Source organism: Camponotus vicinus, unplaced genomic scaffold, assembly GCF_025532165.1.
Source record: "Camponotus vicinus isolate PSW18456_S1 unplaced genomic scaffold, iyCamVici1.0 SCAF_12, whole genome shotgun sequence".
Classification (NCBI taxonomy): Eukaryota; Metazoa; Arthropoda; class Insecta; order Hymenoptera; family Formicidae; genus Camponotus; species Camponotus vicinus.
The window spans coordinates 164195-182073 of NW_028141948.1; the positions used below are offsets into that span (position 1 = coordinate 164195).

At 27.8% G+C, this 17879-nt stretch overlaps 2 protein-coding genes across 9 annotated transcripts in view; one reads left to right on the forward strand and one right to left on the reverse strand.

Moving 5' to 3' along the window:
* Dh44-r1 (Diuretic hormone 44 receptor 1) overlaps positions 1-12872 on the forward strand; it is a 59372-nt gene extending 46500 nt beyond the window's left edge. For 6 of the 8 annotated variants that reach the window (XM_083083983.1, XM_083083980.1, XM_083083982.1 and 3 more), the window contains 9 exons: positions 2683-2869; positions 4392-4485; positions 6298-6391; positions 6630-6710; positions 7492-7580; positions 8390-8509; positions 9140-9325; positions 9594-9748; positions 9993-12872. In XM_083083983.1, coding sequence (XP_082940109.1) covers positions 2683-2869; positions 4392-4485; positions 6298-6391; positions 6630-6710; positions 7492-7580; positions 8390-8509; positions 9140-9325; positions 9594-9748; positions 9993-10137 — 1151 coding nt within the window. In that variant the 3' untranslated portion in view covers positions 10138-12872. The remainder of the gene's footprint in view (positions 1-2682; positions 2870-4391; positions 4486-6297; positions 6392-6629; positions 6711-7491; positions 7581-8389; positions 8510-9139; positions 9326-9593; positions 9749-9992) is intronic. The other 2 variants (XM_083083987.1, XM_083083988.1) reach the window with 2 other exon arrangements.
* A 1546-nt stretch (positions 12873-14418) lies between these two features.
* Positions 14419-17342, reverse strand: LOC145962714 (protein RER1). Its single transcript, XM_083083989.1, has 6 exons — positions 17184-17342; positions 16379-16462; positions 15968-16072; positions 15799-15895; positions 15286-15503; positions 14419-14944 (listed from the first exon to the last, which is right to left on the reverse strand). The coding sequence occupies exons 2-6, from the start codon at positions 16451-16453 to the stop codon at positions 14852-14854; spliced, it is 588 nt and encodes a 195-aa protein (XP_082940115.1). The 5' UTR covers positions 16454-16462; positions 17184-17342; the 3' UTR covers positions 14419-14851.
* Positions 17343-17879: the final 537 nt, after the last annotated feature.

Here is a 17879-nt window from a genome sequence, read left to right on the forward strand (position 1 = left end):
TAATAATAATAATAAGAGTAATAATAAGAGTAATAACAGCAATAATAATAACAGTAATAATAATAATAGTACTAATAATAGTAATAATAATAAAATAATAATATATATACTTTGAAGCAATACTTTTTTTAATTATTTTTTAAACAGGCAAAATTTATATATTACAGAAATACTTTTCTCTATAGTAGTTTCCTTCCTTCGACGTGTGTTTTATATATATAGTTTTTTTTATCTAAAATACTTTATATATTTGACATTACATTTTATATACTGAGAAATAGTTACAGATCACGCACATATACTAATTATTAATATCACTTTATTATTTTAATATTTATACATTTTATATCTATCTACTGAAATACATATATCTACTGAAAAAAGATCTTTGAGATATGTTCTTTAAGCAATTTCTAAAATCAATATTATCATACTAATTAAAACTACGATGGGCGTAGTTCTCTCTCATTGTAAGTTAATAGTTTTCATGAGGATTTTCAATGAAGTGCGTATCATTAATTTCCAAGAATAATTACGAAACTTTCTGACGCATTTTGGGCAGTCTCGTGGCATTCGTTATTATGTGAGAAGCTTCATGTAATAAATAAACGCGCTAACAAGTTTTGCTAACTTTCTTAAAACAAAACGTCGTTACGAATAGTCGATCGTTATTTTGAGGCGAGGATATACACTACTGATCTACTCTTAATAATAATGAAGGGATCACAGTTAACATCATTAGTCAGAAATCGTGCGGTGAATTTAGAATCCTATTATATATATTTTAACCTTTGCTTTATTTAGATTTGAACCTGTTAAAGAGTCTCATTTTGTCGTTGGAATGAAAATTTTATTATGAATAGAATAATTTTAGCGATAAATAATTTTTTAAAGTTATTTTATTTTTTCTTTCTATCTTATTTACACACATATATACACAGATACACCTCCAGAAATATATTAAAATTTTTAAAAAATTTTCAAAAAAACAAAATTATTGTTACAATTTAAAGAAAAGACTAAACTGTGTTGCGTGTTGTCGATTGTTTACGCATTATATTTCGTTTAAATCAATGTTTGTTTCGTTTAAATCAATGTTTTGTAAGTTACGATAAGAAAAAGATCCATAAAACAAGCAAGAAACTCTCCAATAATCGATTACGAATAAATGGAGCAAGATAATTCGTTTATCTCATCGCGTCGTCGCGTTGCTCGATAATCAATTGCTATTCGATTTGCACGCGTGTACGAGTGTGAAAAGCATTTGAAATTTTTCTTAATTAATATCTCTTATTGCACATACAATCAATAATTATATCACTACTCTACTGATGATCTCACAATCGCAGTTAAATTTAATTTTTTATAATTTATATGACGCAAAATTTATTATATGTGTTTAAATAATGACATGGAACATATAATATTTAAAGATTGCCAAGGTAAATTAGAAATGTTTGTTTCTAATAGAAAGGAATTTCATGAAGGCAGCTTAATTTTTATAACTTTACAAAACATAACAATTAATTTTTTTAACTTTAATAAAAAAATAATTAAATAGATAAGATTTAATTACTTACATATTTAATAATATTATTAGAAGGAAAAGAGATGAAGACACATTAGAGTTGATGGTTAATTAATCTATATCAAAATTGGATTCTTTCTAAAAATTTTGTGTATGAAGATGATGTTCATATTTTTATTTAGCAAGTAATTTTATTAATTAATTTTTTCATGATCTTAATATTACCATAGTGGTCCGCTGTCAATAGCTTTCTTAAATGTGATCAGATTAAGAAAGATATTAATATGCGACACTTTAACGCTACTACTTTTGCTGCTGCAACAGCATACAGACGACCTCTCCGCGTATCGATTTGTTCAACGTTTTTCTTTGTGGTCGTGAATAATGCAACGCAGACGATATCTGCAACCTGGTCCAGCGACGCTGCGTGAAAAATTACCGGGAATGTTGCGATCTTGTCAGCCGTTTAAACGTGTACGATACGCTCGAATATTTGTGTTTAGATAACAACGATGCATCTCTCGTGTCGAGTTTATTAAAAAAGATAACATCACACAAATGTTTTGCAACAAAAATATTAGTTTTTTCGATATTTTCTAAAAGTGAGATTGTTTGATTTTATTAATACTGAGGTATTTTCGCGTACTTTGCAAGACATCTGAAAGAATTAAATGTCGTAAATTATGTATGAGTAAAAGAATATTGTGTTTCATTCACACGTAACACTTTTACATAATGATGTATATGCATATATTAGTTGTATATACACACATATAAGATGAAGCGCATAAAAAGTGATAGATGATTATTAATAATATGATTAAAAATGGGATTGTGTGTGTGTGTATAGATAAAATTGAAATATTTTGAGAAGACACATTTGCGTTCTTTTTTTAAAAGAAAAAAGGATTTGGTGGCAGCAAATTATTTTTAAAATTGTATATTTTTTAACGTATATATTTATAGTCATATCGCGAATACAATGATCGTAATCATGCTAATCAATATTATACACATATATAGGTAAAATTTATATAGGAAAAAGTGACTATATCTGAAAGATATATGTGTACCTTAAAACACTATAACTTTGATGAAATTTTTTTCATATTGTCAGTATAGTTTACTTACTGAAAGATCCATTATGTTTACAGAAAATGCCAGTCGGTGGTGTTGGCCCAATGGAACATGGGACAATTACTCCAATTATTCTTTGTGTCGGGACGTACGGCTACCGGCGATCGAGCTTGGGGTGGAAATATCGACTACGTTATATTTCATCGGCTATGGCTTGTCCTTATTCACTTTAATCGTCGCAGTCTGCATATTTATCTATTACAAGTAAGTGAAATTTCAGTGGAACCTGAAATTTTCGTACTTTAAGTTTTAGATTGCATTCTTCGACTTTTCTGACATAACAAGAAAGATTCTTTTTAATTATAATTTAATATTAAAATTTATTGGGGCTATTAATGTTTTTGACAGCTTTTTTTTCATTTTTACATTGTAATTTTATTCAAAAGATGAAAGAGAGAGAGAGAGAGAGAGAGAGAGAGAGAGAAAGAGAGGAAAACTGAAATAAGGCTCACTGAAAAAAAGAGAGATTATGAATATTGGGTGTTATTTTGCTCATGCAGAGAGAAAAAGGGGTTTTAAACAGATATTTCTACGTTTTAGATTTTCGACTTGTTACACTTCGTTGCTTCCGATATGATGCGAGATCTTGGAGTGAATAGCAGAAGCAGATTTTCGCTAGCGGCACTAATTCTCTTCGAAATGCATTCGTGGTCGGTTCGGTTTGTTTCACAATTCACAGATCGTTCCACTACCGCGTAGCATTCTAGATATTAACTGCATGTCGCACATGGAAATATTCCAAATTCTAGAGTCTTTAATGTCATTAATTTTGGATATAATAGCGTGTAGATATCTAAGTATTATCAATTACAAATATTTATGAATGAACTATTAATAGTAGCTATGGGTAATGATTTTGATAACTCAGCATTTTGTAATGTGTCTAGTTTTGTCTGCAATTTATTCGAGTGATCCGTCCAAAATGACATACGTTAAAAATTGCTGCGCTAAAGATAATACAGGCCTAAATAAGATAAAACTTATTTAACTTTTCCGATAGTCAGCAGGATCAGAAAGAACTTTAAGAAAGAAATTTCTACATCGAACAAAAGTGCTAGGATGGATGAAATTTGTTCAAACAGATATAGTCGAATTACTTCAAATAATAAATATATAATAAAAATCTCAAATTGTTTCGAATATATTATTCGAATCGAGAAATTCTGAGAAAAAGTTAAAATAAAGTAAAGTTAAAGAAAAAAATAAAAGTCTTAAAGAAATCTTAAATGTTTAAAAAATCTTTGATTATTTTATAAAGTTTATAAATCCTTAATATCTCTTTTAGATTTTTCGATTATATATTCGAAGTAATTCGAATGTTTATGTGAATTGCTTATTGAATTATGTAAGAACTTTTAAAAGATGGATTCAAACGCGATTTTACTTAAATTTTACTTAAATAAAGTTACGATAATATTATATGAATAATGATTTTTTAAAAATCAAAACATATAAGAAAGAATAAAGAAGATGCAAAAAGATGACAAAGTTATGTTAAATAAAAATCGAATTTAGATCCGATGAATCCATGAATAGGTGGATTTATAGGGATAATTTTGTGTGTGTGTGTATGTGTATGATACTTTGTACACATCGTATACAAAATATTAACCATTTTAAACTACTATTTTTAAATATTCAACTCATTTAAAAATTATTTGGTTAATTTTTAATTAGTAGAAAATTAGTTTTTAAATTTTTTATTCATATTTTTCTCTTCTTACAGAGAGTTACGGTGTCTTAGAAACAACATACACACAAATTTAATGTTCACATATATCATGGCTGACTTGACGTGGATTTTAACTACTGTAATGCAGGTAAACAACTAATATTTTTATTATAAGAAATTATATTTGTTAATATAGTAATATATATATATATATATATATATATATATATATATATATATATATATATATATGTATATTTGTAAAACATTCTTATCAATTTTCCATATTTTTACAACATTAGCAATTTTCATTATATATACATAATATTTTAATATTTTTCTATAACACACACATTTACAAATTTTCATATATCATTATAATATCATTCTGTACAATATGTCTTTATCATAAAATGTTCAATATCGTAAACATATATTTTAACATTACTAACAGCATTTTATAATTAAATCCGCATTTTCCATTGCAAATCTTTGTTTATTTACCGGAAAATATTAATTAAACAGATGCTCTTCATGAATTCTCGAATTATAAATAATCGAACAAATTTAATATGCTTCATTGACTTCGACTTTTTTAAATATCCTTTTTTCAGTTTGAATCTTCATTATTAATTGATAATTTTAGTACATTATATAACGGTTACGTTGTGCAAAATTATTTTAAATTTAATGAAGCGCTGCGTCTGATCAATCATGTTACAATATTAATTCCATTACTTGCTTTGACCGTTAAAATTAGTTTACCATAAAGAGCGAGGGCGGAAAAAAAGAAAAAAAGAGAGAAAAAAATATAAACATGGATTATTATTTCGAGCATGAAAAAAATTATATATTTTTCTAGAATATTTTGATGCACAAATATGATAAAATAACAAACAATTGATTTAACATGTTATACTTGTTTACAAATTTGTAAGAAGTTTTTGTTTCATCTGTTTAATTTATTTCGCTACATAATTTTGCATATCTCTCTTTGTAATTATCAGTTTCTTCTAATTTTCATAATTATCAGCATCTTTCAATATTAGCGCGGAAAAGAGAGGGAAAATGAAAAAAAATCGCCGCATTAGTTTTTATTATTGGTTGAATCAGAAAGAGAGAGATGTACAAAATGATAAAAGGCTTTTCCACTTGTTGGATCAATTCGCTGCGTATGTCACTAACAAATGTCGCACGGTTATCCCCATCGACTACGTTTTCCTCTATTATATTCAGCTGCAGATTAAATTTTATAACGTGTTTTCATCCTCATTTCTTTAACAAACATCAAAAAATTAATTACGATCAACATACTTCTTAATGGTATTCTTTAAAAGCATATTACATCAAAATTATAACAACATTGATAGATTTCTACTCTTCATGAGAGAGAAAGAAAGGAAAAAGGAAGAAAGAGATTAAAATTATATATTCTATTTTGTTTTAAATATTAATTTTTTTATTTTTGAGAAAGAGGTAGAAAAATATAATATTTAAACAGTAAATTTTATTTTTGAAAATGGAAAAAGGAAACAATATCAGATAATTTAACTTGTTAAAAGTCATATAAATATAATATTATATAAAAAATTTTATAATTAAATTAATGAACTTTTTAATTTCCAGTCTAATTTAAAATTACAAAATTATACGAATTAAAAGCATTGCTTGATTCAACTAAAATTAATACCAGTATTATAAATCTCAAACACTACTATGTTTATAACAAAGTGTGCGGTTTTCATATTTGTGTTTTATTATTGCATTATATCAAAAATTATTTAAAGTATTATAAATATACATGGCAAGTGAACATGTTTTGGACAAAAATTAGCGAAAAATGGATCGATGTAATTTTAGAAATCTCCTCGTAAATTAATAATTTAAAATTCACACAAGATAAAATTATCTCTCTGAACATTGTTATTCTATTTTTATATGATTTTTATACAATTTCTAGGTATCCATGCAATCAAATATACCAACTTGCGTGACGCTCTTTTCGCTTCTTCATTACTTTCATTTGACGAACTTTTTCTGGATGTTCGTCGAAGGTGAGTGAAAACAAATTTGGAAATTTTATACATGTTATATATGTCAAGATATATGTCAATATCTTGCTCTTTGATTATACATGAAAAATAAAATATTGCAAGAGCATCGTCTGCATATATCTTAAAAAAGACAAAATTTATAGATTGAAAAGATATATAAAAACGTCATGATTAATACAATAAATAACGTGAAAAGAATATCGTATACTTTTTAAATCAAAGTACTTTGCATTCATAGGTCTATATCTATATTTGTTGGTCGTGAAAACGTTCACCGGCGACAATATCAAGTTGAGACTTTGCCTAGTGATCGGCTGGGGTAAGTGATTAACGTTCAAACGTACTCATAATAGCTTTTAAATTTGCATTTAATCAGTATTAATTACATAAGAAGATTTTATGAGCAGAGAAAGCTTAATTATAAAATTTTATTTGTTAAAAGTAAAATTTATATATATATATATATATATATATATATATATAATTTATATATAATTTGTACATATTATATAATTGTGTGTGTGTGTATTTATTTATTTTAAATAGATATTTTGCATATTTTTTTTAATACTAAATTTTCCGATTTTTATATTATTATTATACTATTATATATTATTAATATATGTGTTATCGATTAGGCAATGTTATATTTGCTCTCTCTAAAATATATTGGAAAAATCCTAAAAGTAATAAAGTTAATTAAGTATTACAATCTTCTGTAAGTGGCTACTTCGACAGACAAATAAACAAAAATCGGCTGCGAAGATGCATTAGTTAAAATCATCATTTCTGCTGAAATATAAGAAAATAATATTGACACGTGTCAGACTTTCCGACTAACATTGACACGTGTCAGACTTTCCGACTTTTCTTATTTCTTGCTCAAAAAAGGAGCACCCTTTTAATTCTGTTTAAGAAATATAGATCCTATTTGTTTTCAATATTTAAATTAGCTTATATAAATTGTTATTCGATTAGGCAAAAGATGAATCGCGCAAAATGGAATATTTTTGTTACCGTTATCTTTTTTCTGTGCGTGATTTATCTTGTATAATTAAAAAGATAATAATAAATGAAAGATACATAAATTTTTTGTTCAGGTGTTCCGATTCTTGTAATAGCAATGTGGGGAATCGCCAAATCGCTCGATCAAAAAGTCATGAACCACGTCGTGAACCAGGTTAATCAGGTATGAATATAAACGAGACATCGTCTCGAACGTGAATCTCCGACAGCGAATTTCCGTCTCATTGCACGTCGAAATCTTTCATTTCCCGATAAGCGACGTGAACCGATAACGGATGGCGCCGAAAGTACTTATCAAAATTTCAGCCACGCTTGCCTATTAACACGTCCAAGTACGTGACAAGGATGAGACACACGGGGGAGGAAATGGGGCGGGAGGGAGTGTAACATCCACGTGGCCGGAATGATTTCACATCGATATATATTATTGACGTATATTCGGATGCTCGATAAGATCGTTCACTTTTTCGTAAGAAAAATCTCTTGATGAAATTTTTTTATTCATACGTAATTTTTGAATCGAGGGATTTGTGGATTTTTTTAAGTTATAAGCAATTAAAAGTAAAGATTTTTCGGATTTAGATTTCAAAGACAGTACATGAGATAAAATTTTTAGTTAATTTCAAATAAAATTTACTTTGACAAATTTTTATAATTGGAGAATTAATTACAAAAATATTTTTAATTGATATTATATTATAATATATATAATATTTAATTAATATTACATTGAAAATATTATATCAGATAAAAATAAAAAATCTTGTAAATTGCTAAATTTATTAATGCTATAAAAAAATCAATATATAATATTCCAACACGCGATGCATTATGAAGAAGTGTCTATTATATAATGTATTATTTATGAAGCTTAGCGTATGTATCGAGCTTGATTCCTCGTTACAGAAACATCTATTGATATTTCAATACTCTAGCTTTAATTAATTAGGACACGATAATCCTTCCTGACAGGAAGTCGCGCTTTGGAGGCACTGTCCCTGGATGATACCACATCCCTACGACTGGTTTTATCAAGCACCCGCTATAACAGTCCTCGCAGTGAATATGATATTCCTTTTCATGATTATGCGGGTAAGCATCTCGTCGCTAAAAATAATGCTGGAGTGCTATTCACGCTTTTCACAAACACTATCATTTATAAAAATTATTCTATCGCAATATTTATTACCTGTGTGTTTCACATTTTATTTTTTTTCTATGCCAAAATTATCAGCAATCCTTATAAAATGCCCATGCGCGTTTTTTCCCCCGTCATAATAAATAGCGCCTTGCAATTGATTAGCAATAGGAGTCAAAAGATGAGCAGTGTGAAGAAAATCTCAAATGTAGTATTGATAATTAAAAAATATAGACATTGAAAACTGTTTTGAAATAAAGTATTTTCGATTAAAAAGAACTTTGACAAATATTTTCCAATCACAGGCGAATAAAATAGTAACGAATAACGTTGCAGTTTAATGCAATCAGTGATTTCCCGCCGAGAAGCGCGATAAAGGGGCCAATGTGTTCGTTCGCGTGTATCCGACGATAAATTGCCTCTCCAGCGCGCGTTGAAACTTTTAGTCGTAACTTGGGGCCGTAAAGCGTAAATGCACGAAGAACAAGCGCTTTTTATTCAAATAATAAAACGAGAATGGAAAATTCTATTTGCGTAAATATGGTTAACTCCATTGTTCTTCTAACTGCAAATATCGTGTACAGGTGTTGATAACAAAACTATGGTCTGCTAATAACGTGGAGACGCAGCAATATCGGAAAGCCAGTAAAGCTCTCTTAGTGTTAATACCACTTCTGGGAGTGACGTACGTGCTGGTCATAGCGGGACCCACCCAAGGCCAGCTCGCAAATATATTCTCCTATGCGCGTGCGGTGCTGCTTTCTTCGCAGGTGAAGAGACAGTAACACGTAACGTGAAAAATGCGTAAATAATAGAATTTAAGCGGGCACAAATTAAAAATATATTAATCAAATCAAACGTTCGCGACTCGATTCTATTATTGGGCTTTTCAAAAAATTTTCTTCCAATTGGTTACATTTTTTTATTGCACAGAAAAAAGAAGAAAACTTTAAATAAGAGCACCTTAGAGAACAATCTAATTTTAAAAAAAATTTAAAAATTGTGTATTTTGAATAATATATTAATTCTTTTTTTCAGGGATTCTTTGTTGCGTTGTTTTACTGTTTTCTTAATACGGAAGTGCAGAATACAGTCAGGCATCATTTCTCACGATGGAGCACCGCGCGAAATCTTGGCAATCATCAGAGGTATTATAACAACTGGTCGCCCCGTTCAAGAACGGAAAGCATAAGGTACTTGTTTCACGTATCACGTATCACGAAAGATGAAAATATAACACATAATCCGTTCAAAAGAGAATAATGAGACCAAAACTTTTCTAAAATGCTGTATGATAATTTTGAGCATTAGAAACGCAGTTTAATTTAAAAAAAATTATAATATTCTTTGTGGAATACAAGATCCAATTAGCTTAGGATTTATTTTAGGAATTAAATTCTTATACAACATAGGTCTTTTTTTTCATCCACGGTGCAGGTTATACTGTCAACCGTCGAATCCGTACCAAAAGCGGGAATCCACAGTAAGTGAAACCACCACTACGACAGTGATAGGTCCGAATTCCACCACGACGTTTCTCGATAAGTCCAAGAATGCTATTTCGGAAGACCTCAACGAATGAGACAAGATTCGCGAGAGGAATTCCGATGTAAAACAGTAGTATACAAAATGTTACTTCTGGACCACGGCAATTGGGCACATGAAAAAAATGGCTAAAATTAAAGAAAAAATCTAAAATCCATTAAAATTTATCAAAAAGGAGTTAAAATGCGAAAGTCCCTCTTTTTCAACCATCCCAAAAATGGCTCTTGTATCTCAGATTTCACAAACGAATTTCCTAAAATGTCCGCAAAGCCTGACCTGGCCCAATGGCTATCAAACATTTTTTTCTTTTGATTTTTGCTTAATTTTTGGTGGTCTTTATTTCTTGAGGTACTTTTGGGGTGTTTCAAAAAAGAGAGATTTTCGCATGATTTTAACTCCTTTTTGATAAATTTTAGTGGATTTTAGATCTTTTCTTTGGTAATTTTTTTCATTTGCCCAATTGCCGTGGTCCAGAAGTAACATTTTGTATACTACTTAAAACAAATCTCGCGTCGCGTTGCATCGCAGCAGATTTTATCATCGATTGACTGCATTTTTCATAAATAGCTTGCAGTTATGTGAAAAATTTGAAAATTTGCCGTATTTTTTTAAGATCTTCAGGCATAGACTCTTCTCAAGATGAAGAATGCAATAATAACGAAATAATTTTTCACCGACAATGATAGTAACCTGAAAATTTGAAAAAATTTCTTCGATATTTTTATATCATTATTAAGATTCTTAGCTTTCCATTGCAGCCCTAATTTTTGACTGAAAGCGAGAAATTGTAAATATTTGTACTATATATATACATTAAAATAAATTAGTTTTCTCGTATATCGTTATAATTGATCACATAGATTTATATTATAAAATATACATATACCGAAAACATTGTTTTTTTATTCATAAGTTAATAAATAATCAATCTGACATTTGAGATCTTCGCGAATGTATATGAATATAAGATTGACTTCCTGGCATAAGCCACGTAAATTTTTTATTTGATTCCAATGTTTTGTGAACATTCCAGTTCATAAGAAACAATCTGATATAATATATATAATCTCAGAGAGAATCTCAATTTTTTTATATAACTGAAAAAGTACATTAAGAAGAATCGACAGAAATTTATTTTGTAGAATTGAATTTTAATAGCAAATATTATTATACATCTATTATTGCAATCATTATTATGTGATTATTACAATAATTTATATTATCTTCGATTAGTTATAAATAAAGATTAGGTGAATGTTGCATACCATTGAACAGCATCGGTAAAAAGTGAGTCACTTTGACTAAATTTCAACTAACTTAATCAACCATTAATTTAATTGGCAATTGTCTGTGACAAAATGTCTATCTTTTTATATTTCGTCGTTTCTAATCTAATCTCTTTTTCCATATATATATATAAAGTGACAAAAAATTAATAATTCCATCTCAAGCTGAATGACGATAAGCGCCGCATTATTTCGATATATAATTATATATATTTAGGTGTAACATTTATTTGGATTGCTATTATAAATTAATGCGTGAGATATATTTTCTAATAAAATTTGATATATCCTTTAATGTTTTATAAAATTAAGTCTTTCGCGCGCGATGCCACGATATAGTATTCATATCGGTAGAGACAATTAATTGTGCTTCTCTCTCTTCTTTATCCTTTAATTACGAAAGAAAGCAAAATTTCTCATTAACAGAAGATTAAGACCATTGAAGAAGGGAACATTACATAAGGCAAATATAAAAGCAGTATATAGATAAGATTATATGTAATATGTTACCGTTAATTAATAAAATATTTCAATTATCCGAACAAATGTAAAGAAGATACATTTGTTATTGATAATCGCTTCTCCGAATAATTTGATGTTCTACTATAAACTATATCACAGCGTTCTAGTGTGTACGTGTGTGTGACATTGTACAAAAAAATATCTGTATATGTTTAAACTTTATATAATTAGTTTCAAGAAGTGTTGAAAATTATAGTTAAAAAAATTGAAGACTTATAACAATCACTATTAAAAGTGTTTTAAAGATATTACATGCATTCTAACAGTAAGTCCAATAAATATCTTTTTTATAATAAATATATATTTATAAATATATATTTATAAATATAATATATTAAGAGAAACAAATTATACACATAATAATATACATAAAAATTATACATACTCATATCAAAACAAAACAAACTTTCTTTTATATATATGTAAAAAAAATAATCATTTTTCTTTACAATCCTATAAATATATAATATAATAATTGATTTTATTATAATATTTAAAACAAAAGAATCGAGATTATTGTATAGATATATTATGAATTATAAAACGTGCAAAAAACTGTACCTGGTCATCATTAGTAATTTTATTCTTTTTTTACACATATTTTAAATCAATCAATATTTTTCACACAATAAAATATAGAATAAGCCAACACACAAATTTTGATAAAGTTCCGCAGAACATTTGTTAAAAATGTACATACATATACATATATATCAGTCACATAAATAAGACTTGCGGAAATAAAAAAGGCTTATCGTTCATACAACTACATGTTTCGCTATATATCTTTGGACAATGTAATATTTAATGTTGATATAAAATTTGATTTTTAAGAACGTGTTTTCTGTTTACATTTTATACATGTACATCAGCAGTTGCAATTTGTGTAATTGTTGTCTGAAAACAGATAGTTTGTGTACAAGTATTCAGCTATATACAGTGAAATAAATCCAATCGCCTCATATTCTCGTTTATAAAAATTTTTATACCAAAATTCTTTTTATATAAACCTTAGTTTCACGAGCATCGTTTCTCTCACAATGTATAAAGCGCATAATTGTTATAGCACAAATTCATCAGTGTAAAAAGCATATTTATCCGATCTCTCGTTTTTAATCCTAGAATACACGAAGTACGAGAAAAATATAGTGCAAACATATTATTAATGCATTAAATTAAAAACATGTGGTATAATTTTGAATATTATAACAACAATATTTCTATGTTAATAGTTAATATATATATTTGATACAGTATAATTTATTAAACAATTTATTGCATTTTTTTTAAAGATATTAAAATTATAAAATAAATTCAAAAACAATTCAAAGACGCAAAATTGATTTTAAAAAATATTTCCCACTTAAATATTTCATTACATATTTTCGGATAAACGTATATTTTCTATATTCGATGTTTAAAAGAATTGTAATTAGTATGCTAGTGTAAAATAACTACATGTATCCTAACAAGCAGATCTTCTCAATATACCGTCATATTATTGTTCGGCTGTATATTTATATTATTGTATGAATGTCCAAGAGAAAACTTCGAGAGCTGTACGAGTGCATTTTCATGACCTATTATTAAATTATATATGAAATAGGAGATTCTGAAGCCACGAAATGCAAAATAATACTAATCCGTTAAAAAAAATATAATATGGTAATAAAGTTTTTTTATATGAATTTAATTTTATCAAAAATGTTAATATATTAAAAATATTATCCAGTTATAAAAATATTCTCTTATTAATATTAAAATATGTGTATTAAAGTGAATTATTTTAATATTAAACTTATGAGGAGAGTAGAATCTTAATATATCTTTATATATATATATATAAAATTACATATATAAATTATATATTATTATATAGCATAATTATGTGTGTGTGTGCGCGCGCGCGCGCGCACACACACACACACACGTTTTATTTTTTAATCAATTTCTTCAAAAATATCAAAAATAAATATATTGATCCAATTTCATTTAACATTAATGAATTTCTTTAAAAGTATGTCAAATTATATCAAAGTAATTTTTTTTCATAAAAGTAATGTAAATAATTATAATTCTGTTAGATTAATTTAACATTCTATTAATATTAACACTATTCATTTAGTTCTATGAACATTTAAAAACCAGATGATATTTTTAATGATTTTTCTTTAATTTTTGTCTTAAAACTTTTAAATATAAAATAATATTATAATGAAAATGGATTAAATTATTATAGATCAGCAAAATAATTTTTATCAAGAAAGAATTAAAATTAATTAATTCGTCAGAGTAAAAATCTGAACTTACATTTTACATTTTATGATTTCAATTCTCCTTTTGATATATTAATAACTTTGAAATGGACGGCAGGATATTTTGTGTTCTACTGCTTCTCAATTAAGACGACGATATAGACTAATTATCTTAATGAAAATTGAGAAAAAATAGCTTATCTTAAAAATACAAAGAAATCACATGGAATGTACACGTCAGGAAACGATACTCCCTAAAGTTAGAAACAAATTTAATTATAATAACATCTTGTATGCATACGAATTTCTTACATTCATTCACAGTGTATTACATTGACAACTGCATCCGATATCAATTGCTATGCATGATATTTTCTTTTTTTTTTAATGAGATAAGAGCTAACAATACTTTGTACAAGTTTTATGATACAAATATATTAAGATATTATATAATTCAATTATTATACCGTATATTATATAATCAAGAGTTATGCGCTTTCATGATTCTTTTTCATACAAGGCGATATCCTTTCTTTTTAAGTGTTAAGAAAAATTTTTCTCTTTCAGTTCCCTCTCTCTCTCTCTCTCTCTCTTCTGTTTTCTTTTAATGTTCCTTGCGCTGTACTAGAAGAAATTGAAATCTATACGCTTACACGCCTGCACAGGCACAATGTATCTTTACTTCTATTCATTTTGACGATATCAACCGTGAGGTATCTTCATGGTTCTGATATTTTGGTTTGCCATGAGTAAAAGGCAGATATCTATACTTAATCATATGCTGCAAGGAGAAAAAAAACTGCGTTCAATCAAAACATTTATGATTAAAAAATAAAGATTAAATAAATATAATCAAATAAAAGAGGATTTATTGACTATATTTGCAGAAACGAAAATTATTTTACAAAAAAGATTTATTTACTTTCAACAAAATATTTTTTTCATAAATCTATATATACAAAATCTTTCTTATTTTGTAATTATTAATACAATATTAAGTTTACTATATGCAATCTTTCAATGACTGTTATATTGAAATAATGCAAAGTAGATAAAATAAAAAATAATTAAAATTTTATAAAAATCTTTGTAAAAAGATGATATAAGTTACTATTTCCTTACCTTTATTTGCCGCTTCATTGTGATACAAAATAACGTTATGAAATACATAACAAGTATCGGCCAGAATACTGGTATATTAAAGCAATCAAATAGTGTGCATATCATGGCAACAACTGTAGACTTTGTTACTGAGTACCAAAATTTAAATTCAGGTAATCTTCTGATAAATGGCCTAAACTCTTCATTTGATCTTGTAGGTAACTCTGGGCCCTCTCCATCTACAATTTCATTTAAAATAAAATTAAATTTTCAGATTCAATTAAATTATCGCATTAAGTTAAATGTAAAACTTGATTAAGTTAACTTAATAATAATACTAACTATACTAAATTTTATTTTATATAATTTCTCATTAATTTCTATAAGAATTTAATTTGTAATTCTTATATAATCTCAATATATAATTTCTTACATAATCAGATTGGATAATTTAATCCTTTTTATATTGAATAATTAAATCCTTTGTATATATAATTTGAGAAATAATAATATGAAATCTATCAAACTGCTTACCATCAAAATCCATAGCAGGATCAATTTTTGGAGTAAGGAATGCTATGAATAAATTGAGGTGATAAATTCCTAATGCATACGTAACAATATACCATCCCTGCAAAATTTTTCTGTATTATGATGCAATTGTAATGAATAAAACTCATCAATTTAATGAAGAATACTATACTTGAGATATAAATATACGTAGAATAAAAAGAACTAGTAGGAATAGGGCAAACAGCCATCTTGATATTGCATGAGGTGTCCATAGGTCTAGATATCTTTGATATATCTGCAATAGTAAAAATGTTTTGTGATAATTATATAATATACATAAGCATAGAAAAAATTGTGGTATAATGCGATTAATAAAATTTAATTAATGGCTGTCTAGATCGACAATGATAGATTGTGATAGAGAAAGCAATTCATAAATATAAATATAAATCAAATTCATATAAATTTTGTTCATCATTTATAATTTTACTTTATATAATAACAATATTATAGCATTATACTTCAAAATAAAAGGAAATAAAAGAGAAATAGAGATTGCTATATAAAATATTAAATAAGCTGTATATGTAAATATATTAACCTGCGATATTCTTGTTATTCCTTGACTAACGACATTCCGTCTCGCAGAACCACCTAAGTCTTCATCCTGCATCATTTTTTCTTACTACAAGTAGAAAATGTTATTATATTTCAAATTATACAAATTAAAGCCTGATAATCAGTCCATAAAGAATATTAATCGTATATACGTAGATATAAATTGTTATTAATCATATAAATCATATATAAATAATCTTTCAATTTTATTTGGGAAAGATTTGGAAAAGACAAGAGAAATTTCTTAACTTGTATTATCTTTATACACAAGTCATACAATTGAATATATTTTTCCACAAAAGGTGACCAAGCTTGTACATTGCGATGCTAATTGTTTGAAATCCATCATATAAGAACAATGTCATAAATTTATTATCTATACGATCGAAAATTTATCATGCCCTCTCTAATCATTAATTAACAATAATTGACTCAGCCGAGAGACAAATATTGGGAAATTTCTCGAAGAACTTCGTTATGGTAATTGATACGAATTTAAATTCACTGCGACATTGCAGATGCATGGTTTGACGCTATCCTGATGCATATTCGTATCGGGATAAAGATCGGAAAAAAAGGATCCTTATCGCTGGCGCGAATTTCACGCGATGATTCCTATATAATAGTCACGAGGAAAGGACGATGATACTACATCGTTAATCCTGTCTAAGCAACATGGCACGGCGGGTTCTATGCCAAGGATCTGACCTAACCTCCGAGCTTGTACCGATGACGATCACGCGGGGCGGTGATTTCGGAGGAAAATGTGCCGTTCCGCGATCGTTTACCTGCGATATTTGCCGTTTTCTTTGCAGCACACGTGTCTCGTCGAATATATATCTATATTGTTTTAAAAAAATAATATATAACACCACGTCACAACATTAATGGCATACTACTATGATTAGACGTTCCTTGTAGAGTGTAGAGAATGCGAGTGCGAGTGCGAGGGGAAGTTGGCAGCGACCCGCGACCACCTTCGCTCTCATCCATAAGCCGAACTTCAAGGCTCGTTTTCGTGTAAATGCTATCGCGACGACCAGACGTTTGACGAACGATACCATAAAAATTAAGAAACGAACGGCATAGTATTAAGAAGAATCTAAAAAGTAAATCCTTGAGAAGTTAATTTATTTGTTATATTTAACGAAGATAAAGAATTCAGAATTGATAATGGTCCATATTCTGAATCCTCTTTTATCGATAAAAGAGGATTCAGAATATGGACCAATGATTCAAAAACTAGCGCGAATTGACGAAAAATGGCGGACCAATCACAAGAGGCTTTTCGATGCCAACACTGATTAGAGGATCTCTAATAGGATGCGCTCCAAGTTTGGCGTTTTTTTTCACTCCGAAGCGGTTGATGGGCCAATCAGGGTGAGGAATCCTGTTTAAAAGCGAACATAAGTCCCGATCTACAATAGATAATTTAAGCCCTAAGCCTTAAGAAATTGACCAATCACAGCCGAGTATTCTCTTCA

Excerpts from the sequence above, each read along its gene's own strand:
- LOC145962714 (XM_083083989.1), bottom strand. The coding sequence starts at position 16,453 with ATGATGCAGGATGAAGACTTAGGTGGTTCTGCGAGACGGAATGTCGTT. Across the intron at positions 15,896-15,967 it reads TACGTATATTTATATCTCAA|GGATGGTATATTGTTACGTA; the intron begins GTATAGTATTCT and ends AAAATTTTGCAG. Across the intron at positions 15,504-15,798 it reads TCCTGCTATGGATTTTGATG|ATGGAGAGGGCCCAGAGTTA; the intron begins GTAAGCAGTTTG and ends ATGAAATTGTAG.